At 59.5% G+C, this 26,841-nt stretch overlaps 1 protein-coding gene across 2 annotated transcripts in view; it reads left to right on the plus strand.

Moving 5' to 3' along the window:
* Positions 1–26,841, plus strand: part of CELSR1 (cadherin EGF LAG seven-pass G-type receptor 1) — a 146,134-nt gene that overhangs the window by 105,086 nt on the left and 14,207 nt on the right. For both annotated transcript variants that reach the window (XM_043881641.1, XM_043881640.1), the window contains exons 10-24: positions 3,387–3,572; positions 4,542–4,655; positions 5,457–5,631; positions 6,278–6,419; positions 8,386–8,506; positions 10,124–10,307; positions 10,653–10,754; positions 11,355–11,449; positions 11,824–12,033; positions 13,179–13,362; positions 14,838–14,981; positions 19,542–19,746; positions 20,949–21,116; positions 22,704–22,830; positions 24,616–24,816. In XM_043881641.1, the coding sequence (XP_043737576.1) occupies positions 3,387–3,572; positions 4,542–4,655; positions 5,457–5,631; positions 6,278–6,419; positions 8,386–8,506; positions 10,124–10,307; positions 10,653–10,754; positions 11,355–11,449; positions 11,824–12,033; positions 13,179–13,362; positions 14,838–14,981; positions 19,542–19,746; positions 20,949–21,116; positions 22,704–22,830; positions 24,616–24,816 (2,358 nt within the window). The remainder of the gene's footprint in view (positions 1–3,386; positions 3,573–4,541; positions 4,656–5,456; positions 5,632–6,277; positions 6,420–8,385; positions 8,507–10,123; positions 10,308–10,652; positions 10,755–11,354; positions 11,450–11,823; positions 12,034–13,178; positions 13,363–14,837; positions 14,982–19,541; positions 19,747–20,948; positions 21,117–22,703; positions 22,831–24,615; positions 24,817–26,841) is intronic.

Here is a 26,841-nt window from a genome sequence, read left to right on the forward strand (position 1 = left end):
GTTCACTCAGTTACTGAGAGAGGTGAGTCAAGAATCTCCAGCCTTGATTGTGGCTTATCTCTCACTCCCTCTAGATCTGTCCATCTTTGCTTTGTAGATCTGGAGGCTATGTTGTCGTTGTTTAGTTGCCCAGTCGTATCCAACTCTTTGTGACCTCATGGACTGCAGCACGCCCGGCTCCCTGTCCCTCACCTTCTCCCAGAGTTTGCCCAAGTTCACTTCCATTGCCTCAGTGATGCTGTCCAGCCATCTCATCCTCTGATGCCCTCTTCTCCTTTTGCGCTCTATCTTTCCCAGCGTCAGCCACTTTCCCAGTGAGTCGGTTGTTTGCATCAGATGGCCAAGATACTGGAGCTTCAGCTTCAGCATCAGTCCTTCCAACCAGTATTCAGGGTTGATTTCCCTTAAGATTGACTGGTTTGATCTCCTTGCTGTCCAAGGGACTTTCAGGAGTCATCTCCAGCACCACAGTTTGAAGGCATCAATTCTTTGGCTTCTGTCTTCTTTATGGTCCAGCTCTCCAACCATATGTGACTGCTAGAAGACTGTAGCCTTGACTATATGGACCTTTGTCAGCAGAGTAATGTGTCTGCTTTCCAACACACTGTCTAGGTTTGTCATCGCTTTCCTGCCAAGAAGCAATCGTCTTCTGATTTCATGGCTGCAGTCACCATCTGCAGTGACTTTAGAGACAAGAAGAGGAAATCTGTCACTCCTTCCACATTTCCCCCTTCTGTTTGCCATGAAGTAATGGGACCGGATGCCACGATCTTAGTTTTTTTAATATTTGGTCTTAAGCCGGCTCTTTCACTCTCCTCCTTCACCCTCATCAAGAGGTTCTTTAGTTCCTCTTCACTTTCTGCCATTAGCATGGTATCATCAGCGTATCTGAGGTTACTGATGTTTCTCCCGCCTGTCTTGATTCCAGCCTGTTACTCACCCAGCCCAGCGTTTCTCATGATGTGCTCAGCGTAGAGGTTAAGCAAACAGGGTGCGCGCAGACAGCCCTGAGGTGCTCCTTTCTCATCTTAAATCAACCAGTTGTTCCACACAGGGTTCTAACGGTTGTTTCTCAGGAGGCAGGTAAGATGGTCTGGCATTCCCATCTCTTTAAGAGCTTTCCAGTTTGTTATGATCCACAGGGTCAAAGGCTTTCGTGTAGTTGCTGAAACAGAGGTAGATGTTTTTCTGGAATTCCCTAGCTTTCTCTGTGATCCAGTGAATGCTGGCAATTTGATCTCTGGTTCCCCTTCCTTTCTAAACCCAGCTTGGAAGTTCTTGGTTCACATAAGGCTGAAGCCTAGCATGTAAGAGTTTAAGCATGACCTTACTAGCGTGGAAGATGAGTGCAATTGTCTGATGTTCAGTACTACCCTTCTTGGGAACTGGGGTGAGGATTGATCTTTTCCAGCCCTATGCCCACTGCAGGGTCTTTCAGATTTGCTGACATATTGAGTGCAATACCTTGATGGCATCATCCTTTAGGGTTTTGAGTAGTTCTACTGGAATTCCATTACATCTGCTAGCTTTATTAACAACAGGGCTTCCTAAGGCCCACGTGACTTCACTCTGTAGAATGTCTGGCTCTGGGTGATGTTATTAGGCTGTGTTATTAGGTGCATACAATTTTAGGATTGTTTTATCTTTCTGGAATATTGACTCTGTTATCACGATGAAAATCCTCTTTATCTTTCACAGTTATTTTTGCCTTGGAATCTACTTTGCCTCCTGTTAATATAGCTATGCTAGCTTTTGTTGGTGTTTATGTGATGTATCTTTTTCTATCTTTCTCCTTTCAACATTTCTGTTTCTTATATTTCAGGTTCCTTATATTAAGCAGTGCACTAATAGTATTTTTTTTAATGTGCTCTGTATTTAATTTGAAGTTAGGTTAGTTACAACACTGTTTTTTTAGATTTCTAATATGTATTTTTGGAAGTGTAGTTGATTTACAATCTTACTGTATTTAAACATGGTAGCTTGAGTCTTATCTCATGAAACAAGGAATACATGCATCCAGAAATAAAAGTCTGCTGGTACCTGAATCAGTCTCCTTGAAAGCTCTGTGGGTCCCATTACTATTTTTCTGTCTGTGTCTGATGGTTCTCTCGTCTGGATTCCCATGAGTCTATTTTAAGACACTGTCCTCTCTCCTCATGTACTTGGTTATTTTTGATTGAATGTTGGACATCATGTTGAAAAGCGAGAGACAGTTTGAAACTAGGATGGCGGTGCCATTATCCCCTATGTTTGCTTCTGGTTGCAGCCCTCACCCTGGGCAGGCTCAGAATTCCACTTCCTTTCCTCCCAGGCCCATGAGCCAAGAAAGCTTCGCACAGCTCTCAACGTCAGCGGTTCCTCCCAGAGCCCTCTGACAGCCGTGTGGCCAGGCACTGAGCACATTTCTTCGGATCCCCATTTTCTGCCTGGTTGTGCTTCTGTCACTTGCAGTGGCTTGGGTCACTGGTGCCTCGGACAGCTGTGCTTTAAGATTTTGCCTCATTACCCCGGGTGTGCTCAGGAGGCGGGCTGGCCCAAACTGCCCAGTCCTTCACTGGGAACCATGTGAAAGGGGTTCCATGATCTCAGCATTCCATGATCTCAGAAAGGGAACCATGATCTCAGCATTGCCCCAGCCATGTTTTCTTAAAACATGAACATCTGAGGCCAGTTACCATGCTGACTTCTGTCTTTTCCTACATACATTTGAACATGGTGGCCTGAATCTTATCCCATAAAATGAAACATTTACATCCAAAGATAAGAGCCCAGTAGTCACCAGAATCTGTGATTGTTCCCGATACTTAAGTCCAGTGGGCTCCATCTTACTTGATCTCTTCTAATATTTGGCGCTTCTTGCCATAGAAGAAAGGCTTTCCTGGTTGCTCAGTAGGTAAAGAATCTGCCTGCAGTGCAGGAGACCCTGGTTTGATTCCTGGGTCCAGAAGATCTGCTGGAGAAGGGATAGGCTACCCACTCCAATGTTCTTGGGCTTCCCTCACGGCTCAGTTGGTAAAGAATCCGCCTGTAATGAGGGAGACCTGGGTTCAATCCCTGGGTTGGGAATATCCCCTGGAGAAGGGAACGGCTACCCACTCCAGTATTCTGTCCTGGAGAATTCCATGGACTGTATAGTCCATGGGGTCGCAAAGAGTCGGACACGACTGCGCGACTTTCCCTTCACTTCACTTCACCATAGAAGAAGGCACGTGATTCTGGAACTTGTGACAGCAACAGCAAATTAGACGCTGCCCGATGTTTAAGCCCGCCCGTGACTCAGTGCCCTGCCGTGAGCCCGTTGGCGTGACTTTGTTCCTTAAGAGACTGCAGTGCGTTTGTACCTTGTCGTCGTCGCCCCGATCCCCATCGCTCTTCCCGTCCTGCAGATCCTGAACAGCCATGTCCAGTTCGAGGTGTCCCACGGCGCCTCGGATGTGGTGTCCATGCAGCTGTCCAGGTCACGCGTGACCGACGGGGAGTGGCACCACCTGCTGATTGAGCTGAAGAGTGCCAAGGAGGGCAAAGACATCAAGTACCTGGCAGTCATGACCCTGGACTACGGCCTGGACCAGGTGAGGGACCTCTGCAGCCTCTTTGGGACGGACCCCTCCTGGGCCTGCGGGGACGCGGGGGGACCCCACCAGGGGCCTGGTGCTTGTGGATTTGGACAAGTGCTTTCTGGGCTCCCCTGAATTCGGGTCTCCTGTTCCTCCTTATGCTGGGGTCCTGGGCGCCTGCACCTTGTCCCTGCCTAGACGGGCAGCTCCTGGCGTCAGGAACTGGACTCGGTCCAGCTGTGTGTCCCCGCCTGGCTGCCAGCCGTGCCTCCAGCAGCGGTTTCTTGTAGCAAAGCTGGCCTGAGCCACAGCCGTTCTGTGCTCTGTCTCTGGGGTACAGAGATGGACCTGCGTGGGGGGAGCCATGCAGCCGAGGTGCCGGAGGGGGCTGAGGGGCCCCGGAGAGGTACACCTGTCCCAGCTGGGCAGGTGGCATGCCAGGCAGGTGACTCAGAGAACGCTGGGTCTGCAGGGTGTGAGCCAGGTGACCGGAGGTGTGTCGAGGGGACCCCCACACACTGGGGGGCTTCCCTGTGGTTCCTAAGAGCTCTTGGAGTCCAGGCTCTTTCCGCACCTGGTTCTGGGAATGATCAGCTGCCGTGTTCTGAGCTTGAGGATCCGGCTGAGACTTTCCTAGTTTCCTGCCACCACGGATGAGTTTGACGTTTTCTAGTTTATCAAGCTTTCTTACACAGTGGCTCATTGGCGGTGCCCAAGATGGAAGTAGGAGGGTGGCCCACGTCCCCCAGCCGTCCACCGTGGCCGGGCTGGGACAAGGACGGTGTCCTCCGGCTGCTCCCCCCACCCCGCCCAACTCACACATACACAGCCGTGCTGTCCATGGAAATGGCTGAGTGGCCCCCTGTGTGAGGCAGGGATGCCCCCCGGGCCGTGGGGAGGCCCAGTGTGGCTGGGTTTCAGCCTCTGAGCGCCCTTCCCAGCCGGGTGTCTGCAGGCAGTGGCCCAGCCCCTCTCTCTGCACAGGACACGATGCAGATCGGGAACCAGCTTCCTGGGCTGCGGATGAGAAGCCTCGTCGTGGGGGGCGTGTCTGAAGACAAGGTGTCCGTGCGCCACGGCTTCCGGGGCTGCATGCAGGTACCCCGCACGCGCGCCCTCCCCGACCCCCGCCCTGGGCCTCCACGGCGGCCTCAGGGGCGGCCGGCACCGCCGTTGGTGTCATTGATCGTCCTGCTAGTTTTCAGAAAACGAGTTCACTTGTCTAATCGCCCACCCAACTTGAGCAGATCCTGTTTCCCACCTACGGCCCTCCTCCTCCCTGCCTCCCCTCGAGTTCTGCACACCCCGCCCCTAGCCACCCCACCAACCACCTGCAGCCCTGCCTTCATGTCCCGTCCAGAGCCTCCCTCTGGCCGCCTGCTGCAGCAGCCCCCATCCTCACCTGACGGGCCCCACGGCCGTCCCCTAGACCGGCAGCCCGAGGGAGCTGTTTATAGCGATTCCCCGCTCGTGTCCGCCCGCCCCCAGCCTCCCACTGCAGGCAACAGCCCTTCGCGCCTGCCCCTGTGCCCTTGCACCTCCGTTCTGGCCCCACGGTGCCTTGCACGTCGCCTCCCCTCTGGACAGCCCCTGCACACCCACCCGCTTCTCCCAGAAGCCGCCCTGCCCTCCATCTCCAGCAGCTGCTCTGCTTCATGCTCCCTCTGTGACCCCCACCGTGGAATTATCAGAACATGGAATTATTCCGTCTTCATCCCAGGCGGCCTGAACCCCGTCCTGGGGTCCACACCTAGGGAGGGGCAGCAGTGCCTGCATCCTGGCCTCACTTTTGCAGCAAGGGACCCAAGAGAATCTGGGGTTCTCTTCACCCCTGGCTCCCTTTTGGGGGTTCCTCCAGCCCTGCTGGACTGACTCTGGGCCCCCCTTTCTGAAACGCAGGGAGTGAGAATGGGGGAGACGGCCACCAACATCGCCACGCTGAACATGAACGACGCCCTCAAGGTCAGGGTGAAGGACGGCTGTGAGGTGGAGGACCCCTGCTCCTCCGGCCCCTGCCCTCCCCACAGCCGCTGCCGCAACACCTGGGACGGCTATGCCTGCGAGTGTGACAGAGGTGGGCGCCCACCCGGCCCTGCCTGCACCCGCCCGTCCACGGGGGGCGGCGCCTTCGGTGCTTTAACCCACCGAGGCACGCCGAGCCGGGCGCTGGTTCCGCCGTCAGCTCTCTGCGGGTCTGTGGTGCCCGGAGTGGTGTCTTGTGACTGAGGAGGGGCCCCTGTCCTGTCTTGTCTTCACCTGCGGCAGGGACGCTCCCGGGTGTATCCTCCGGGCACATACTGATAGAGGGGGCAGGAGTGAAAGGCACACATTTGCGAATTATACGTTGGGTGCTCGCCTCTGACTGTCGAGGTGATGCTTGGCTGGTACCGCCAGCTCCCCCAGCCTCCCCTGCCCCCAGGCAGCCTGGGAGGCCCTGTCCTCCGTGTTTCCAGGTCGGACCCCCTGAGAGTCTGACCTTCCCATGATTCCGAGGGCGTGTTTCCAGGTCAGACCCCCCGAGCGTCCGAGCTTCCCGTGATTCCGAGGGCCTCTTCGGCTTTCCTCCACAGAGCAGCCTGGAAAGGGGGTCTTGGGGCGGCTGCAGATTGCGAATGCAGCCTCGCGCAGAGGGTCTCCGCCCACCTCCACCCCGACGGAACGCGGACCTGCGGTGTGAGAGGCGGGTCCCGGGGTGGGGTAACGCTGGCCTGTCCCCGCAGGGTACTTCGGGAGGAGGTGTGTGGACGCGTGTCACATGAACCCCTGCAGGCACGTGGCGGCCTGCGTGCACAGCCCCGAGTCCCCGCGCGGCTACGTGTGCGAGTGCGGGTCCGGCCACTACGGGCAGTACTGCGAGAACAGGTGAGCGTTCCCGGCGGCGGCGGGCCCTTCGTTTCTGAACCCCAAGTAGGCGTGGTACCTTTTGATCCCCTCCATCTGATTCTCCCTTCATGACCACTCAGTGAGTTTACAATAGCTTCATTACAGCATTTAAAAGCCTTCCCAGGTGGCTCAGCGGTACCGAATCTACCTGCGATGCAGGAGACATAGGAGATGTGGGTTCGATCCCTGGGTCGGGAAGATCCCCTGGAGGAGGAAATGGCAACCCACTCCAGTATTCTTGCCTGGAGAATCCCATGGACAGAGGAGGCTGGTGGCCTATAGTCTGTGGGATCGCAAAGAGTCAGACATGACTGAGGGACTAAACAACAACAACATGTGGTTCTGGATAACAAGGACGTGTTTTCCACTTTGGTGTGAAATAAATGAGAATCCAACTGGGCATCTCTCACCAACCCCTGCTGAGCTTGTTTCCTCCCCACAAACGCACAGCGGAGCTCATTTATCCAGAGCCCAGCTGAGCACAGAGCAGGCAGGGGCTGCGATGTGGGAAGGCGAGTGTAACTACAGAAAACGCTTTACCTTTCGAGTCGGGGGTCGTAATCGACTCTGCTCTGCGTTGTCCACTGGGGGCGCCGCGCTCTCCCGGCCCCCCGAGCCCAGGAGTGTGGGCCTCAGAGGTAGGGGCCGCGGGCTCTGCACACACCAGACCCCAGCCCCTTTGAGAGGTGGTGCAGTCGCGGCTGGTGGTCCCGGGCCAGTGCCGGCCACACGGTGCGGGAGCCGTGTGGGTGCCAGCCTGCTCTACCCGGCAGGGACCTCGCTCTGTTCTGCCCGCTGGGCACCAGAGTGTGTGCTGTCACCCCGGCCGTGGGCGGGAATCACTCGGCACCGCCCAGCCTGCCCGGTGATGGTGGGATGGTCAGGGAGGCTGAAGGGCGGGGCATTCCAGGGGGCACAGCAGAGGGCAGAGCCAGCGAGCAGTGACGGGATGAGGCCTGTCTGAGGGGCTCAGAGGGTCAGTCAGTCCCGGGCAGAGCTGGCGCCTACTGTCCCAGGCAGCTTCTGGGTTGGGGAGACTCCCAGGCCTGAGTGGAGGGCCTGCCCGCAAACTGGGAACAGGGCTCAGCTCTGTGGAGGCCACAGGGGCCCCGCAGGAAAGCAGTGGGGGGAATCAAGACTGGGTGTCAGAGAGCCTCCGACTCTCGGGTGGGATGTGGCTCCAGCAGTGGAAGCCAGAGGCCAGGGCACCGGCTGGGAGGCCGTGTGGTGTCCCTGAGGCCTGGCGTTGCCTGTAGGGCAGGGCTGACGCGGCAGGGGGAAGGGGCAGGATGCCACGGCTCTGGGGTCCCCACCCTGTCGATGCAGATCCGTGAACAGCAGACTGGAGCCCCACCCAGTCCCAGTCGTTCGTAGTCCCCCAGTGTGTACACAGTCGGTACTTAATAACTGCTGGTTAGGTGAATGGGTGAGAAGGAGGGGTTGACGGCTGGTGGGCCGGCGGATGGAAAGCCATCAGCCAGGATAGTAAACATAGGGCAGGCTTTCATTTTGTGGAGCCTGAAGGACACGTGTGTTGGGTGGTACTGGGTCATGGAGAGCCAGCCTGGCATGAACGGGTGGTTGTCACCCTCCCCTTGGGCCAGGCGTCCTGGTGGGGCTGCTGGGCAGTGTGAACCTGCTGACATGGTGCTCGTGGGAGGCTAGGTTGGGGCATCACCTGTGTCTTCCCGGGGGAAGGGAAAAGTGGGCAAACCACTGAAATAGCAGTGTTGTAGGTGACCCCTTCCAGACTTGGGCCCCTGAAGGCTGGGCATAGCTCATGAAAAGCTAAGGCCTTCAGTGGAGGCCAGCAGGGGGAAACGGACCACTCACAGGGGTGGGGGGTGCCCAGATCCAGGCCAGTCGGGGCCCAGGCCTCCAACCTCCATTTGGTTCCAAAAAGGGGCAGTTACATACCTTCCACGGCTGTCTGATTTCCCAACAGAATCGACCTTCCGTGCCCCAGAGGCTGGTGGGGGAACCCCGTGTGCGGGCCTTGCCGCTGTGCGGTCAGCAAAGGCTTCGACCCCGACTGCAACAAGACCAGCGGGCAGTGCCAGTGCAAGGTGAGGCCTGCAGCCCGGGGGGCGGGGTGGGCACACGCGTCCACCTGCACAAGAGCCCGGCGCTCACCCTGAGTACCCCAGGCCTGCCGGCTCAGCCCCACACGCGGCCCTCGGAAGCTGAGACGTTTCCGTGAGTTTGCCTCATCTTCAGCAGCAGCCATGGTTCCGCCCGGTTGACCGTTTTTCGGGACTTTTATCAAACCACCCAGCAATGACCAACATTCAAAATATGAGGGACTTTCCTGGTGGCTCGGGACTTTCCTGGCAGCAGTCCAGTGGTCAAGACTTAGCCTTTCAATGTGGACAGTGTGGGTTCAATCCCTGGTCAGGGAACTAAGATCCCATGTGCCCCATGGCCAGAAAGCCAAAACATAAAACAGAAGTAATATTGTAACAGATTCAGTAAAGACTAAAAAATGGCCCACATAAAACATCTTTTAAAAAATATAAGTAAATAAATATGGCTAGCGTTCCCCACTCCCCCCGCCTTGGATACCTGTCGCCCTCACCCACAGCCTGTGTTCTCAGCCCAAATCACGTGGAACCCCGGCCCCCTTGGCCTCCTGGAAATCACCACGTACCTTCAGAATATTGTGTCAACAACTGCCGTGAGCTGCCAGTAACTTGAATCCCAAAGGGAAGGTCTGTCCGTAACAGTAGCTGCTGGGAGGGACGCGCCGTCTGGTGGCCGGGCCTGCTGACCCAGGAAGGGACCCTGCCCTCACGGGGCTCTCTGCAGCCTTTGGCGCTCTGTCTGACGTCTGCGTGTTGCTTGGGGTCTGAAGAATCTCAAGGGCCCCAGCAGAGCAGGACCACGCAAGCCACGTGGTGGTAGATGGGGTCGTAGCCTCAGTGGGGAGCAGGGCAGAGGGGAAGTGGGGAGGGTACTTGGGGAAAACATGCCTAGGTTTTTTTTTTTTTTTTTCATAAAAAGTTATAGCAAATGCAGAAAGGACTGTGAATGGTGATAGTGACGTCCGTGTCCCCTCCCAGAGTGACTGCTCACGTGTAGTGCCCCCTCCAGCCCCTGAAGGCATGCGGTTGGAACTCCCAGGGGACAGTTCCATGTCCCTGCCTGACACGGAAGCCTGTGTCACTGTGTCCTGGGCCACGGGTTGCCCAGGTCACCACCTATCCCAGGTTCCAGCTGGCGACCCGTGGACCTCCGCGGACTGAGTGATCTGCCAAAAGCACTGTGGCCCGTGAACCACCCAGCTGGGCATCAATCCAGAACTTTCCAAAACCGAAGCCTGTGTTCTTGACCATCACCCCAACCTGCCCCATGACAGATGTTCAGACAGCTCCTAATTTCTTACAATTATAAAAAAAACAACTCCATCAGCCGCCCTGGTACCCTAGTGCATAGATCGCCACTGAGTCTCAGATCCTCTTTAGGACAGAAGCTGGCCCACAGTTAGCACTTGCTGAGATGTGAGGGAGGACCCCCTGCCCCATCTAGCACGGGGTCCCAGGTGCCATCGGCCTGGCGGCCGTGGGTGGACGGCAGCTGTTAGGCTGGCCGGCCGGCCGGGCTGGAACCCTGACGTCACTCAGGATACGTCCAGGGGCGGGGCCTCTGCGGCGCTGACATCCAGGCTCTGCTTCTGGCTCCCGCAGGAGAATTACTACAGGCCGCCGGGGCAGGACGCCTGCCTGCCCTGTGACTGCTTCCCGCACGGCTCCCAGAGCCGCGTCTGCGCCATGGACAGCGGCCAGTGCAGCTGCAAGCCCGGGGTCATCGGGCGCCAGTGCAACCGCTGCGACAACCCTTTCGCCGAGGTCACCGTCCTCGGCTGCGAAGGTCTGCATCGCCCTCGACCCGCTCAGGCTGTGTGGCAGGGACAGGCCACTGTGTGTCTGCCTCTGGGGGGGGTGGTGAGGGGTGTGCATACGTGCACTGCACTCCCCTGGGGCACGGAGGGCCCCCAACAGCCTTGTGGTCATATTGTGTCTGCCTGGCTTTCTAGCGGCTGGCCCCCCAGGAGGCGTGGGTCAGCACCGCTGTCCCCCTCCCCAGTTCTCACAGCTGTGGTGGAGGCGCGTGGTGTCCGGTTCTCAGTGGGGCTGGGCTCCCTTCTGGGAGGAGCGTGCGGGGAGCACCACACACCTGTGGGCCAGGCTGAGCGCCTCTCCCCTCTGTCCCCAGTGATCTACAATGGATGCCCCAGAGCGTTTGAGGCTGGCATATGGTGGCCACAGACCAAGTTCGGGCAGCCAGCCGCGGTGCCATGCCCCAAAGGGTCTGTGGGTAAGTACCACGGGGTGTGGCCCTTGGCATCCGTTCCAGGCAGGACGATCAATGGCATGGGGGTCGCGGGAGGGCTGGCCAAGGCATCGGAGCTCACCAGATGTTCTATGTTCAAAGATTTCCTTTAGCCAAAATGCCAGGGGAATAAGATAACTTTTTCGTCAGTTGTAAATGGCAAAACCTGGAAAGAGCACATGGAAAATGTGAAGAGCACAGTGGTGGGAGGGTTGGGAGGTCTCTTGGTGAGATGGAGGTGATGCCTGCACCACACCTCGAGAGGCCCGGAAGGTCCAGTGAGATGATGCAGAAAGCGCCAGCCCCGAGTGGGATCAGGGCAGTCCCGTGGACACGGTGGGCGCTCCAGAGACCACCCAGCTGATTTATCTTTTCATGGACTCGCTCAGCTGCCCACCCGTAGTGTAACTGAGCAGCCCAGGTCAATTGTAAGGTTGTGAATGTTGGGCAGATGTGGGCGTGGCCCCAGACCTGAGGGAAGAGTGGTGTTGGCTTCATGGCTATGGCACCCGCGGGCCCTGGGCCAGCCAGGGGTTGGTTCACAAGTCAGCTTTTGGGCTCGACGAGTCCTTCCCTGCTCCCTAGGAAACGCGGTCCGGCACTGCAGTGGGGAGAAGGGCTGGCTGCCCCCGGAGCTCTTTAACTGCACCACCGTCTCCTTCATGGACCTCAAAGCCATGGTAGGCTGCGCCCTGGGGTGTGGGCGGGCGCTGGGCGTCCAGGCCCGCGGGATCGCGTGGTCCCAGGCCGGCCGAGGCCCAGGGCCGCACGGCTGTTGGGGCCCCTGGGCGGCCGTCTCCTCCTCCCTTTCCAGACCCCGGCCCGCGTCTGGGTCTGCAGACTCGGGGTCCCTGCCCTGGTCCTCCTCCACCTGGGCTCTTTCTCCAGGTGCTTTGGAGCCTGACACACCCTCCTTCTGAGTGTGCCACGGCCATCTGGGGGTCTGGGGGTTTTTTAAACTTCTTCCCTGAGAAGGGGGTTTCCACTGGAAAGCGACGGGCCCTGTGTCCCGGGAAGGGCCCGGGGCCGACATGGCGCTTGCTCCCTGACCCAGAACGAGAAGCTGAGCCGGAACGAGACGCAGATGGACGGGGAGCGGTCCCTGCAGCTGGCCCGGGCACTGCGAAATGCCACGCAGCACACAGCCGCGCTCTTCGGCAACGACGTGCGGACGGCCTACCAGCTGCTGGGCCGCGTCCTGCTGCACGAGAGCAGTCAGCAGGGCTTCGAGCTGGCGGCCACGCGGGACGCCGACTTCCACGAGGTAAGTGGGTGGCGGGCACGGGGCCCCCCGCCCCTGCACGTCCCGGGGTCCAGGTGGGGCTGTGACCGGCCGGCGCGTGCAGTGTTCTCGGGGCAAGACCCCACTTTCCCCATGTGAGCTCAGGCCCGCTCAGTGAGCAGGAAAGGGGGCTCGCGAGGGTTAGGAGCAGGCCTGGCGGGGAAGACAGTGATGCTGCTTGCACACCAGCGTCCGGGGTGGTCCACCTGAGTCAGCCCGCTGACTGCCACACTCATCCTCTGTGGAGCCCACTGTTGCCCGGCTTTACAGTTTCGGAATCTGCGGCACAGGGGGCCAAGGGCACGCAGCCTGTAAGAGGTGGGCGCCGGGGTCTCCCGGCCCCTGAGGTCCCGATCTCGGGTGGCCTGGTGTCCCCCTAGGGACAGCCCTGCGTTGTGTTCAGTGTTTGGTCCCTAAGAAGCGTCTGTTGAGAATAATCAGTGAGGAGATGCGTTCATCTAGCCTATAAGCTGCTCTTGTGTCAGGGGGTGGCTGGCCTTGCCTCGTGTTTCCGCTTTACTCCTAAGGCCTCCCGGTCCACGCAGAGCCCCTGGGGAACCTTCCTGTCCGTGCTGAGCCCCCCGGGAACCTCCATGCAGAGTCCTCAGGGCCTTGGAAGGTCCTGTCACCTGCATTTCAATCCAGGCCTGAGGGTTTGGGCCAAGGGAGTTTTGTTCCCGTTTCCAATGGTTTGCAAACAGAAGTTTCTCATCCTGCCTTCAGTCTGGGTCATGGCCCCCCCCCACCCCGAGTCCTCGCCACCCTGCCCCCCGTTCATCTGCAGTGTTCGAGGAGAGGGCGTCACCTGAACCGGAGCGCACCGGGCGTCCCTGTGGGCTCAGCAGTGGCCAGGGGCCCCAGGCCTGGCTCTCCTGGTGGGGTGGGGTTGCCGACGTATCCAGGGGGCGTCTCTGCCTGCCTTCTCCCCTGGGCATCTCGGGGTGAAGCCCTGCAAGGCTTCCCCAACCATAGAGGTTAGACCCCAGCGTCTCTCCCCATCTCTGACCGTCTGGGCCCAGCCTGGTCCTGAAGGCTCCCCAGAGCCCGGCCCTGTCTCCTTAATCAGGCTCCCGTGGGCTGGCCGCTCGTGAGCTGAGCGCCGCCTGTCTGTCTGTCTGTCTGAACAGGACGTCGTCCAGGCGGGCAGCGCCCTTCTGGCCCCAGCCACCAGGGCCGCCTGGGAGCAGATCCAGCGGAGCGAGGCCGGCACCGCACAGCTGCTGAGGCGCTTCGAAGCCTATTTCAGCAACGTGGCCCGGAACCTGCGGAGGACGTACCTGCGGCCTTTCGTCATCGTCACAGCCAACATGGGTGAGGCCGCGGCCCGGCAGGGCAGGGGACCCCCAGGGCCCATCTGCAGTGCCGCCTCCCTTGGCCACGTCTCGGGGACGGGTCGACGCAGGGAGGATCTTGGTGGTCCACAGGCCTTGCAGAAATAGGGATGGGGCTGCCCGGGGAGGCGGGCTCGAGGGTCTGGCCACAGGTCCAGCCTTCAGGCTCAGGCAGAGGTGCAGACCCTGGAGGGGCGGAGACAGGCCGCTGGTAGCAGGCGCAGGGGAATGCCGCCCCCCACACCTACCGCGCCGGGCCGGGGGCTGAGCCATCCACACAGCCAATGCCTGTGGACCCCGGGGACCCAGGACGCGCTATTCTGGGCTCCGGGCTTAAACAGTCGGCTTCCTTCCTAGAGAAGCAACCCTGATGGTGGAGCCAGCCCCACCTGCCCAGACGGAGCAGTGGAGACGCTGGAGGGGGCTGTCCTGCCCGCGGGGCTCCTGGTCTCCCTCCTGTGTTTATTAAGCTCCCCTGTGGGGCCTCAGGCAGGGCCCCGGCACTGCCCCTTCCCTGGGAGTCTCCCCTTAATTTCTGGGATCATCTGTCTTCAGAGGGCTGAGCCCTTAACCCAGAGCTGGCGTCCCTGTCGTGGACCCTCGGGCTCACGGGGAGGGGCCCTCACTGCTGACCAGATGCTCACGCTGAGCATCCGGGACGCTGAACCTGGGACGCTGGAGTGGAGGAGGGCGTGGGACGCTGTCATCACTGGGGCAGGAGGGAAGGGTGAGCGCCCGGGGTCCCTGCCTCCGTCTGTGGAGAGGGTCTAGCAGAAATGGCCTGCAGACTCCCGGGGCAGACAGGACGCGGGCACCCGAGGGGCGCCTGGTGCAGCCTCTGTGCCCCAGCCCCTTCGAGAGGCAGGTCCCGGCCAAGCCTCCCAGCCCCTCTGCCTGCACACCCTCCAGCGTCCACCCCTGATGCTCTGGGGTTGGGACCCTCCCCCTGCCCTGGACCGAGAGAGTCCTCCTGGGTGCTCCTTGTGCTGGGGCCAGCCTGTCCACTTTCCCAGTCCTTGGGGCCAGCCGCCCCTGCCTCCCGCGTTCAGGGCTCCTGCTGCCCCTGACCCTTACTGCCGGGGTGGGAGCACCCCTCTTTCCTGTGCAGTGACTTGAGGGTACCCTTCACAGAGGGGGTGTTGAATCAAACAGCTCAGCAGCATGACCTGGGGGTTCACCCTGGGGCCTGCAGGGGTGACCATCAGGAGGGACATGGCTGCAGGGAAATGACACTCCCATGGGGTGGGGTGAGGGGCGCCCCTCCTGAAGCTCCCCAGGTCCCCAGGTCAGGCCCCCAGCTGTCTGACTCAGCCAGAAGTGGGCGTCAGTTCTATTCAAAGGGGATGATGACCAGGGACAGCCCTTCTGGGCCGTTCGGGAGCAACAGGGGTCTGGGCGGGCTTTCCGCGGCGGGGGTTGGGAGCCGCATGTGATGGCGTCCCCCCCACCCCCCAGTTCTCGCCGTCGACGTCTTTGACAAGCTGAACTTCACGGGAGCCCGCGTGCCGCAGCTCAAGCACCTCCGGGGCGAGGTCCCCAAAGACCTGGAGTCCTCGGTCTTCTTCTCGGAGGACTTCTTCAAACCAGCCGAGAGGAGAGGTAGGGCTGATGAGATGTGGGGGCTCCCCCGGGGGCTGGCAGGTGGGGGAGGACGGGGGAGCGGGTCAGCCTGCCATGGCCCCGGCCCTCTGCCCTGCACCCTGCAGCCTGGCCTTTGCCGGCCCAGCGGGAAGGGCAGCCACGGGGATGCCTTGCAGAAATTTGGCTGATTTATAACATGGTGACGGAGTGAACGCCCACATTGTGTGTGAGCTGGTCTTCCTTGTGCAGTGAAAAGCTGCCTCTCCATGGATGTGAAACGTTAGACTCCTCCCCGACCCCCCAGAAAACCAACCAGAGCCATCTGTGTGCAGTTCTCCAGTCCTACGTTAACTCTAAAACCGCGCAGCTTAAACATGGCGAATTTTCTTAAAGTATTTTTCACAGATCCACTCCAGGTGCTGAAAACATCTCTCCCCAAATAGGGACTTATGTACTATTCTGTAACGGACAGTTTAAAATTTGAAACCTTTTTAGTCAGTTTGTCTTGTCAGTTATACGATTATTGAGACATCTTAAAAACTTTTAAAGTTTTACACTGATGTAGGATATTGTTGTTGTTCGGTCGTGTCCAGCTCTCTGCGGCCCCATGGACTGCGGCACGCCAGGCTGCCCTGTCCATCACCACTTCCCGGAGTTTACTCAAACTCATGTCCATTGAGTCAGTGATGCCCATTGACCCTCCCCCACCATCTCACCTCTGTCGTCCCCTCTCCTCCTGCCTTCAATCTTTCCCAGCATCAGGGTCTTTTCCAGTGAATCATCTCTTCGCATCAGGTGGTCAAAGTATTGGAGCTTCAGCTTCAGCAACGGCCCTTCCAATGAATATTTAGGATTGATTTCGTTTAGGATGGACTGGTTGGATCTCCTTGCAGTCTAGGGGACTCTCAAGAGTCTTCTCCAACACCACAGTTCAAAAACATCAGTTCTTTGGTGCTCAGCCTTGTTTATGGTCCTACTCTCACAGATATTTGCTATTAATTTTTTAATATGCTAATTTACCAATTAAATTTTGTATGCATGCATAGGGAAAAAATATAAGATATAGGGTTTGGTAGTAAGACTTAAGACTAAATATTAAAAAAACTAAGATCATGGCATCTGGCCCCATTAGTTCGTGGCAAACAGAAGGGTAAAAGGTGAAAGTAGTGACAGATTTCCTCTTCTTGTCTCTAAAATCACTGTAACTGCAGCCATGAAATCAGAAGATGATTGCTTCTTGGCGGGAAAGCAATGACAAACCTAGAGAGTGTGTTGAAAAGCAGAGACATTACCCTGCCAACAAAGGTCTGTCTAGTCAAGGCTGTGATCTTCCCAGTGGTCACGTACAGGTTATAAGAGCCATACCATAAAGAAGGCAGAGCGCTGAAGAATTGATGCTTTTGAACTGTGGTGCTGGAGAAGACTCTTGAAAGTCCCTTGGACTGCAGGGAGATCAAACCAGTCAATCTTAAGGGAGATCAACCCTGAATAATCACCAGAAGGACTGATGCTGAAGCTGAAGCTCCAGTATTTTGGTCACCTGATGTGAACAGCTGACTCATTGGAAAAGTCCCTGATGCTGGGAAAGATTAGGGCAGAAGGAGAAGAGGGCATCAGAGGGTGAGATGACTGGACGGCATCACTGATGCAAAGAACCTGAATTTGGGCAAACTAGGAGCAGTGAGGGACAGGGAGGCCTGGCGTGCTGCCGTCCAAGGGGTCGCAAAGAGTTGGACACGACTGGGTGACTGAACAGCATCAAAAACTCTCTATGGTTCCAGGCATCCACAGGGGGTCCTGAAACGCAACCCTCGAGATAAGGTGGGATGGAGAGCTATGTGTGTGTGTATCTGCGTATAGCTTAGTGTCTTGAGCCTAAAGTCAGGCTCTTTCTCTGTGAGGGCATCAGCGTTTCTGCCTCTGAACTGGCCCCTGGGTCACCCTCTCTTGGGGCCTGTGACATCAGGAGTGGATAGGCACAAGGCTGTTTGCTTTAGGAAACTCTGTGGGAGAAGCTTCCGGTACCTGCTTCCCTGCTGTCCTTGGGAAGCCCCCAGCTGATGCCCTGGCCCCCTGCACGTGGCCTTTATCCCATATGGTATTTACTTAAGCTGCCAAAATGTCAGTTGACCAGCACTGTCACCTCGCAGTAAACCTACCAATTCTCTTATTGATAAGATTCCCCGCCCCCCCACCCCCGGGCCTCTGTGGCCTCTGCCTGCCACTTTCCCAGACACCTGACTTGCCATGTGGCCGGGAAGCTGAGGACCGGGACCTTAAGCTCCCTTAGCCTGAGATGTGGGTGAGACCCTCGTGGATGGGCTTCCCGGAGTGCAGCCCAGCCCCCTGGCCCCCGGTGTCCTACCAGCTGCTCAGGTGTTCCTCCTGGAAGACGCCCTTCTCCCCGCCCCATCACCCACAGGGTGACCACGTGGGCCCTGGGGGGCTCCAAGCCTCTGTCCACTCTCACCCCCGCCTCGGGCTTCACCAAGCCCACGTCTTCCTTCCTCAGACACTGACCTTCCCCCCTTGGCCCAGACCACGTGGGTGAGTGTTGTCTGTTCCACTGGGGTGCGGAACCCCTGGATCCATCATCCATGTGGGGCCTCTAGTACCTGCTTTCCAGCTGACCCATTGTTGGAGACGCGATGGGCCAGCTGTGGAAGAAACTGGGGCTTTAGACTCAGCGATTCATCTGGGGCCAGGAGCAGACACGGGGAAGGGGTGTGTGTGCTCTGGGGTCGTGGCATGCTCCTGAGAGGCCACCTTGATGCCTTGGGGCGCTGTCCACTGCCCCCACCAGGCCTCTCACATGATGCCCCCGGGAGGCGGCAGCCTTGCTGGAGGCGGGGGCCCGGGGCACTTGGCCGCGGGAGCAGACGGCGGAGACTCGGGGAGGACTGGGTCGGCTCCTGCGTGGGACGTGCAGGGGGGCAGAGCGTGCAGATGCCCTTGCTGTGAAGACACTCACCTCAGCTCGTCAGTCCACGCCCTCGATAGGGCGGCGTCTGTCCCAAGTCAGGGGGGCTGGCAGGGTCCCCCAGCCTGGGGGCACCAGGGCCTCCACGCAAGAAGCCCACAGCCTGCACCATGCACCCCCGCCCAGGAAGATCCCGGACAGCCCGTGAGGGGACCTGCCGCCGAAGCAGGAGAGGGGGCGGTGCCTCTTGCACGCACCTTCCAGAAAGCTCGCAGCCAGACCCTGAAAGCAGCAACCCTAGCGGCGGTCAGAGCCCCGCCCCGCTGATCCCAAAGCCAGTGTTGACCAGCCTGCCTCACTAACCAGCCTGAGGGTGGCTAGCCATGCTGTTAACCGGCCTGAATGTGGCTAACCAGGGTTGTTAACCAGCCTGAGGGTGGCTAGCCAGGGTTGTTAACCAGCCTGAGAGTGGTTTGCCCGTGCTGTTAACCAGCCTGAATGTGACTAACTAGGGTTGTTAACTAGGCTGAGGGTGGCTAACCAGTGTTGTTAACCAGGCTGAGTGTAGCTAGTCAGGGTTGTTAACCATCCTAAGGGTGGCTAGCCATGCTGTTAACCAGCCTGAGTGTGACTAACCAAGGTTGTTAACCAGCCTGAGGGTGGCTAGCCATGCTGTTAACTGGCCTGAATGTGGCTAACCAGGGTTGTTAACTAGGCTGTGGGTGGCTAGTCAAGGTTGTTAACCATCCTGAGGGTGGCTAACCAGTGCTATTAACCATCCTGAGGGTGGTTAGCCAGTGCTGTTAACCAGCCTGAGTGTGACTAACCAGGGTTGTTAACTAGGCTGAGTGTGGCTAACCAGGGTTGCTAACCAGCCTGAGTACGGTCAGCTGGAGTGTTAACCAGCCGCTGACCGGTACGGCCCTGAGCAGGGCCAAGAGGATGTGGAAAGTGGGCGTCTGCCTCGGGGCGGCACTGGCTGAGCAGAGGGGAGTCTGCTGGATTCGCCGGCCACCCTGAGCCTCGCCCCCCGCCTGCGGCACCCCCGTCATGGGGGCAGAGGGAAGACCGTCTCCCCCCGCCTGCCTCCCTGGAGCCTGTGCTCCCAGTGGTGTGTGCTGGGTGGAGATGCTTCCCGGGATGACCTCTGGACGAGGCCCAGCGGGCACTCTGGGGGTTGTTGGAAACGTGGGTGAGTGTGGCTGTGAGCCTCCTGCGAGGGTAGTGGGGAGCTGCTTTCTGTGCTTGCTAGGGGGTCTCCGGGCCACCCACATGAGTGGGATCTACAGTGTCCCACTGTGTCCTCACTGAACATCATGTCCCCGGGTTCACCCACGCTGTGGCCCGCGCGGATGGACCACGTTTTCCCAGCCCGTCAGCCATGGAGGGACACCTAGGCTGCTCCACCTCGTGGCTGCCGTGACTCACGGGGCCGTGAGCGCAGGTGTGCAAGCCTCGGTGAAGTCCTTGTTCCCAGCTCTTTGGGGCACAACCAGAAGTGGGACTGCAGCGTCCTGGGCAGTTCTGTGTTCGCGCTTCTGAGGAACTGCCTGCGGTTTTCCACAGAGCATCCATGGATTTCACTGGCTTGAGAAGAAAGCGGTCTGGTGGGATCACAGGTGTCTGGCCCCCATCCTCACTCCGTGCTTCCGTTGCAGAGAGCCCCACGGTGAGGCCAGCCGGTCGCAAGACCACCCCCCAGATGGTGCGCCCACGGCCCAGCGCCGAGACGGAGGCCCCGTCCAGGAGGCGGAAGAGACACCCCGAGGAGCCTGGGCAGTTTGCCATCGCCCTGGTCCTCATCTACCGGACCCTGGGGCAGCTGTTGCCAGAGCACTACGACCCGGATCGCCGCAGCCTCAGGTAAGGCTGACTCCAGGAGTCGGGGTGGGGGCGGGGGCGGGGAGATTTCCAGAAGGTTCCAAGTGCCGATGAGTCAAAATCTCGACCACCGGAACATCTGTATGAGGACACTGCACAGTGACCCCGGCTCCAGGCCAGAGACCGCTGCCCTGCGATCTCCCTCGGACAGGCGTTCGGAGTCTGCCTGCCGTTTCTGCCAGGAGTGCCCCTCCCGACACACGCCCCCGGCTTGGCAGTGTTATTCCTGCTTGGAGCGTCTGTCCCCTCGCCCCTGCCTGCCACCAGCTGCCAGTGACCCCAGCCCTAAGTTGTTCAGGCGCTCAGCCGTGTCCGACTCTGTGACCCCATGGACTGCAGCACCCTAGGCTCCTCTGTCTGTCACCAACTCCTGGAGCTTGCTCAAACTCATGCCCATTGAGTCTGTGATGCCATCCAACCATCTCATCCTCTGTTTCCCCTTCTCCTCCTGCCTTCAGTCTTTCCCAACATCAGGGTCTTTCCCAGTAAGGCGGCTCTTCTCACCAAGGGCAGCTCAGTAAACACTGGCTGAAGAATCAAACGCCGCCCGAGGGCTTTGAGGCCTGAGCTGAGGCAGGCACCCAGGGAGGCTTGGCTCTTTTCAAACTTCGAGTCACTTGGCAGCTCCTGCCCGGGGCCGCGGTCCTCGCGCGCTCCTGCCCCGGGGCCGCGGTCCTCGCGCGCACCCGCCCCCGGGGCCCGCGGTCCTCGCGCGCACCCGCCCCGGGGCCCGCGGTCCTCGCGCGCACCCGCCCCGGGGCCCGCGGTCCTCGCGCGCCCTGCCCGGGGTCCGCGGTCCTCGCGTGCACCCGCCCGGGGGCTGGACGAGAGGCCTCCCTGAGCCACAACGACGGCCTCGCGTTCCTCTTACGGGACGTTCCCCGCGGGCCAGGGTTTTCCGGCTCTGTTATAGGTTGTGGGGCCCGACATCTGCTCGCTCATTCCTTCTCTTCATGTTAAATTTCCAGAGTCCGCCTCTGTCCCAGAGGTGCGTGTGCTCGCCTGTCCGTGGTTAAACCTTCCCCAAGCCCACACCCCTCCTCCTCCGCCCAGCCCGCCACACGCTCTCAAGGGCAGAGGCCCTGAGCTTCCACGCTTGGTCCGGTCCCTCCCGGAGAGACCCCGAGCTGTGTCCTCGCCGGGCCGCACGCAGGTTTGTCCTGGGCTCTGCCTTCTCCCTGCAGGCTGCCTAACCGGCCCGTCATCAACACGCCGGTGGTGAGCACGGTGGTTTACAGCGAGGGGGCCCCGCTGCCCAGCCCCCTGGAGAGGCCCGTCCTGGTGGAATTCGCCCTCCTGGAGACCGAGGAGCGCACCAAGCCGGTCTGCGTGTTCTGGAACCACTCCATCACGTAAGGGTGACGTCATCCCCTGCCCCCAGCGCTGTGTGTCTCTGGGGGGCTTTGCTGAGGCGGGGTTCCTGCCCACAGGCCCCCAGCGCTCCGTTGGCAGAGCGTCCTGGGGCGGGGAGCGTTTGTCTGTGGTCCCTTTCAGTCCCTCCTGGGGCGTCAGAGCCCTCCATGAGCACAAGTGTACGTGCATACACACCTGGAAACACAGGCGTGTGTGTGTGCACACGCACCCAGTTGTGACCACGCTCATGTGTACATGAATGCACATGGACACATGCCTGAAACACAGATATGCACGTTGTGCACAGGCACACACGGTGATCTCCCGAGAAGCCCAGCACGGGGACAGGGCTGCCAGCAGGGGCCCCGGTCACCAGCCGACAAGGCAGGGGCTCGTTCTGGACACACACGGGGGCGGGAGTCAGAGACTGGGCCCAGGGTCCTCCCACACTGACGGTGCGAAATCCCAGATGTGAGGGAGGGCTCCCCGTAGCAGACCAGGGTCCCTGACCTCAGCCGTCCCACCCCGGAGACCCACATGGCAGCTGCTGGGGCTCGCTTGACCACTCAGAGGCCCTGCCCTCAGCAGCAGCATCCGTCTGCCTCCGACCCCCGCCCGCCACGCTTGCACCCAGGACAGAGCCTTGAGCTCGCTCCGGTGCAGCCCAGACCTTCCCTGACATTGTGGCTCCGCTGGACGGCGGGGTGTCTGCCGCGGGGGCTCTGTGGGGCCGAGGGCTGGCGCTCCCGCTGTGAAGCAGGTTTGGCTCGGCACAGACCACGCGTCACTCCCCCTCCTTCTGGGTTTTCCAAATTCTAGTTAACGAGCAGCCAGCATAGCGCCCGGAGGGTAGCAGACGCTTGGCTTACAAAAGAGAATGAAGGGCCCCCTTTGACGAGGAGGGCGGCATTGAGGTCTGTCTGGCACGCGCTGGGCCCGGCTGTCTCTCGTGGTCACTTGATTGGATCCCGGCAATTAGCCGGTGCGCTAATTATCCGCCCTGCTTTGTGCTGCACCTGCCGGCCCAGATCTTCACGTTCTTGGCAAACACGTGTGAGCCTTCACATCCCATTTCACAGATGAATAGACTAAGGATCAGAGGCGTCGCTCGGCTTTCCCAGAGTCAGGAGGGCAGGGCTCTGCGGCAGCCTGTCATCTGGGGCTTCCCTTCAGTAAAGCAGGGTAATGATGGGCCCCGCTTCCAGGCGGCTGCCATAAACCTTGTGCAATCTGAAGATGAAAGTGTGAACAGATGCACCAGGTTCTTCTTAAATCATCGAGACTCAAAAGGAGACTCAAGCACAAAGTGGCTGTTTGAACAACTGAGTGATGTCTCCGACACAGAGGCCTCTGACACCCGTTGAAGTTTTACTGCTGGATGATGCATGAGATGTGAACTTCCAAGGGTGCTCATTAGAGGCCTGGGAAGGGAAGGGAGAGGGTTCACACGGTCCCCGGGGCGGCCAGCCCGCGGTCCTCACAGCAGAGACAGTGGCGCCTGGCCAGGGCACACCAAGGACATTGCTTGGGCTCCAGCGGGGGTGGGAGGGCCTCGGAGACCCCCCTCACCCCCTTTTCCTCTGCAGCACCAGCGGGACTGGAGGCTGGTCGGCCAAAGGCTGTGAGCTGCTGTCCCGGAACCGGACCCACGTGGCCTGCCGGTGCAGCCACGCCGCCAGCTCTGCCGTGCTCATGGACGTCTCCCGGCGTGAGGTGGGCACCAGCCCCAGGGCCACCCCGCCCACCTGGCCAGTGTGTCCAGGGACCCGTCCCTCTGGAAAATCAGCCTGGCCCCAAACCCACCCCTCTGCGAGCTCTCCCTCTCCTCCTAAGGGCTCTGAACAAACCGATGCCGCACCTGTAAACTGTGTTCTGGGAGGACTGGCCAGACTCTGTTAGGATTTTCATAATAAAACCCCCCAGAAGGGGTTTTCAAAGAGGCCACGTTGTAAGTTAAAAACTGTGATGGCCGCCCTGAACCTCCGGCTGAAAGGAAACTCCTGGAATACACACCTCACTTCAAAGCAGGGTGCTCAGCAGTCTGTTAGGTGATGCGGTTTCTGCTGCACGTAAAATTTTAAGGAAGAGATGGGGCGGGAACAATAGAGTTGTTTCCCTCCAATGCCATACACACTGCCCCCGGGAGGACAGAGGAGGCTCCGCCTGAAGCCGCAGAAGCAGTGGGCAGCTGATGTTTATCCCCCAGCGTCTTCAGTGGCCTCCGTGGGCCTCTGAGGCTGTGGGGCCTGGGAGCGGGGCGGGGCCCGGGAGCGGGGCGGGGCCCGCTGGCGCCGGTGTGTGCTGGTGCGAGGAGCCGGCCTGGGCGCCTCGGGGACCTCACCATGTTTTCAGGCCTGCCATGTGCCCCAAGCAGCCTGGCCATCGCCCCTCCCGGGACTCCGGGTCTGCGGTGGCCCAAATATCTGTCACGTTCTCGGGAGGTGAGTCAGCCACAAGCTGCTGCTGACAGGGCGTCAGAGTGTCAACAGCAGAGACTGTACCTCTGGGCGCTGGGACAGCAAGGCTCCCGTGGGCAGGGGCACTTTCCAGCGGGAAGCACGGGGCCTGGACGGCCTGGACGGGGTTGATTGTGAATCATCCTTGTCCACAGAGGGGCGGGTTTGGGGGTCCCCTGATGGCCAGGAAGCTGGGCAGTGCCAGGAGCAGCCTCACAGGCAAAGGAAGCAGAAGGAAGTCCTGGTAGAAGAAATTAAATGAGAGTAGAAATCAAGGCCCCCCCACGCCCTGGGTCCTCAAAGCCAGAGGCGTCTGAAGACCCCCAGCCTCGGGGAGTAGGTGCTGCTACAGTTTCCGGAGCACTCAGTGGCCCCCCCGACCCCCGACCCACCGAGGCCTGGCTCCTCACTTCCCCCAGGCAGCCCGTCTGACAGTTCTCTATGAGTTCAGAATAGCGCTTTCTAGAAGTTACCATAGAATCGGTATGTTTGTTCCCCAAGTGCCGAACCTCCACTGGGCTCTGGCCTAGGTGGGTGTCCTATTTTGAAAAATATGAAAGAAACAAAAATCAGAGGGGATGACTGTCATTTCCTGCAGCCCAGACCCCTCTTGTCCTTGGTGTGAGCTGAGACTGTTTGAAGGTCTCTCAGCTCAGCATTTGGGTGGACAGCTTCTGTACCTGCCAGACAGCAGGAGTTACGTGTGAGGGTTTTTGCTTTTGAATCCGTTTTTACCATGGCAAAACACACCTAACATGAAAGTTGCCATCTCGGCCGAGTCTGAGCGTGCAGGTCATGGGCTCTGTGTCCCTCCACAGTGCTTGCAGCCGTCCCCCACCCCCCGGCATCTGCAGAACTTTGCTATCAGCCCAGACTGTTCGTTTCATTGTCGTTCTTGGTTTCTGCTCCCCTGAGAGCCACGTGGTCGTCACCCTGGCTCCTGTCTGCGGTAATTAAGTGTCAGTGTGTCTTGATTGTGCAAAAGCGCCATCAGAGCCACGGCCCTCACGCGCTCTCCCGCCCTTGGCCCACCCGCCCGCAGCACGGGGAGGTCCTGCCTCTGAAGATCGTGACCTACGCGGCCGTGTCCTTGTCGCTGGCCGCGCTGCTGGTGGCCTTCGTGCTCCTGGCGCTGGTGCGGACGCTGCGCTCCAACCTGAATGGCATCCACAGGAACCTCATCGCCGCGCTCTTCTCCTCCCAGCTGGTCTTTGTCATCGGGATCGCCCAGACCGAGAACCCGGTGAGGACCCTGCCCCCGCCTGGGCGCACGCACGGGCCGACCTTCCTCCAGGGCTGGAGCAGGAGGGGTCCTCTCACCCGTTCTTGGGGCCGGGCGGCGTGTCTGCGGCCGTTTCCAGGGATGGGTGAGGCTGGGGAGTCTGGTGGGAAGCTGGGGACCCAGGCCCAGCACGTGGGCGTGTTGCTTTGCCCTCGGCAGGAATCTCCCTGCAAGGTCACCTTGGGAGCCAAGGGCTCTGTGCGCGTCAGCGCTCACTTTCCTGATCCAGATGCTTTGTGATTACATCAGAGAGTACACTCATGAGACCCCAGAGTCCTGCGAGCCGTCACTTGAGCCTGAAGTCATCCCTGTGGGGCCACATCTCCTAGCCCTGCACTTTCTGGGGAGTCACGGCCACACTCTCCGTGAAAGCACTGGTGTTTAGGACAGGCCAGAACTCGGTGATGCGGTGGTCCGGGTCGGCAAGGTGACAAGAGAAGGGAGCTTGTGGAGAGAGAGAATCGTGGGGGAGAGGAGGGAGGGTGAACGTCAGTGTGATCGCGTTAAATACAGGGCGTCTCGCTCAAGCCACCCCAGGTCACGTGGGCTCCTGGGGCGTCACGTGGATTCATGGGGTGTTACCTAGGCTCCTGGAAGTTATCGTTAGGTGATTATACATTTGATATGATGGACCTCACAGAAAAATCCAGACCAACCTACAGACACATTATGAGAAATAATTAAAGAGTTTAGCAAGGTAGCTGCCTATTATGGGGCTAGATGTATATAATCAGTTGCATTCTTGCCCACCAGCCACAGTGTATTTAAAAGGTAACGTACAAAGGAGGGGGGTGGAAATGACAGCACTTGGAGAACCTGGTCGAGACTGAAGTAGTTTGGCTTCAGGGGGGAGAGGATAAGATGCTGGCTGCAGCCAGAGCGGGGGCAGGGTGCAGGCACTTCCGTAGGACGTGAGGGATCTGAGCCCCAGAGGAATGCTGGCAGGGCTGGGTGGAGGTCCCTGGTGCCTGGGGTAGGGACCTGCCCTGGGGGAGAGAAAGGCAAGAAGGAGGAGGGAGGCTTGTGGCTTGGTCCCCGGCTGGCTGTGAGTGGCTTTTCCTTTTTCACAAAGGAGGTTTTCAGAGACCAGGGGTCACAACCCCTTGATGGGGGTGAAGGAGGAGGCACCGGCTCTGTGCCCAAGGCTTTACCTGCATGCTCTGGCTCCTGGCAACCTCCCTGGGGCCCTGGGCGGTAGCAGCATTCCTGCTCACAGGTGGGGAGCCCCGGGGCCGGCCAGATTGGGTGACCTGGTGAGAGACGAGAGTTCATCATGTCTGAGTTCATGGGTCCATTATAAATGGTGACCCCGATGGCCCTGGAACTGACCATCACATGTGCAAATGTAGTGACGGCAGGAAGTTCAGAGTTTACTCAGCTAATTCCGATCTCTCCCGCGGTGAGCAGGGGTCCCTTACCCTTTCAGGGGGCGTTCCAGCTGCCACCTGCTCCTGACATAAGTGTCGTTTCTCTGTCCCTCATGCAGTGAGGACTCGTGGTTGTCACTGTGTTGAATCTACCCAAGACCCAGACCCGGGAAGAACTGCAGTCTCCCATCCACTGTCTCAGATGCAGACATGGATGGTGGGTCAGCAGCGTCAGGTGCCAACCTGGCACTGCAGTAGCTGATGGGAGCGCTGGGCCAGCTCAGAGGATGGCTGAGCAGGACGGTCCCGTCACTGTCCAGTGGGAGGGGCCCGGATCTCTGGTCATCTCTGTTGGCAGGCAGCCCTGTGCCATGGACAGCCATGACCAGGTCTATGTTTTGGTAAACAGACGGTGGTGACAGGGAAGAGGGGTGGGTAGGGCTGAGGCTGGAGGTCAGAGAGGCACCAGGACGGCATCTTCCTGGGTCTGGGGGCTGGAGCCACAGCCAGGATGGGGTCAGGAGGAGAGGGCCTGGGCCAGGCGGACATGGAGGGAGGGGGCAGGGGGCGCGATGCCTCGAGTGTCCAGAAGGGAGCGCCACCAGGTGAGCTGGGAACA

Source organism: Cervus elaphus, chromosome 22 (genome assembly GCF_910594005.1).
Source record: "Cervus elaphus chromosome 22, mCerEla1.1, whole genome shotgun sequence".
Taxonomy (NCBI): domain Eukaryota; kingdom Metazoa; phylum Chordata; class Mammalia; order Artiodactyla; family Cervidae; genus Cervus; species Cervus elaphus.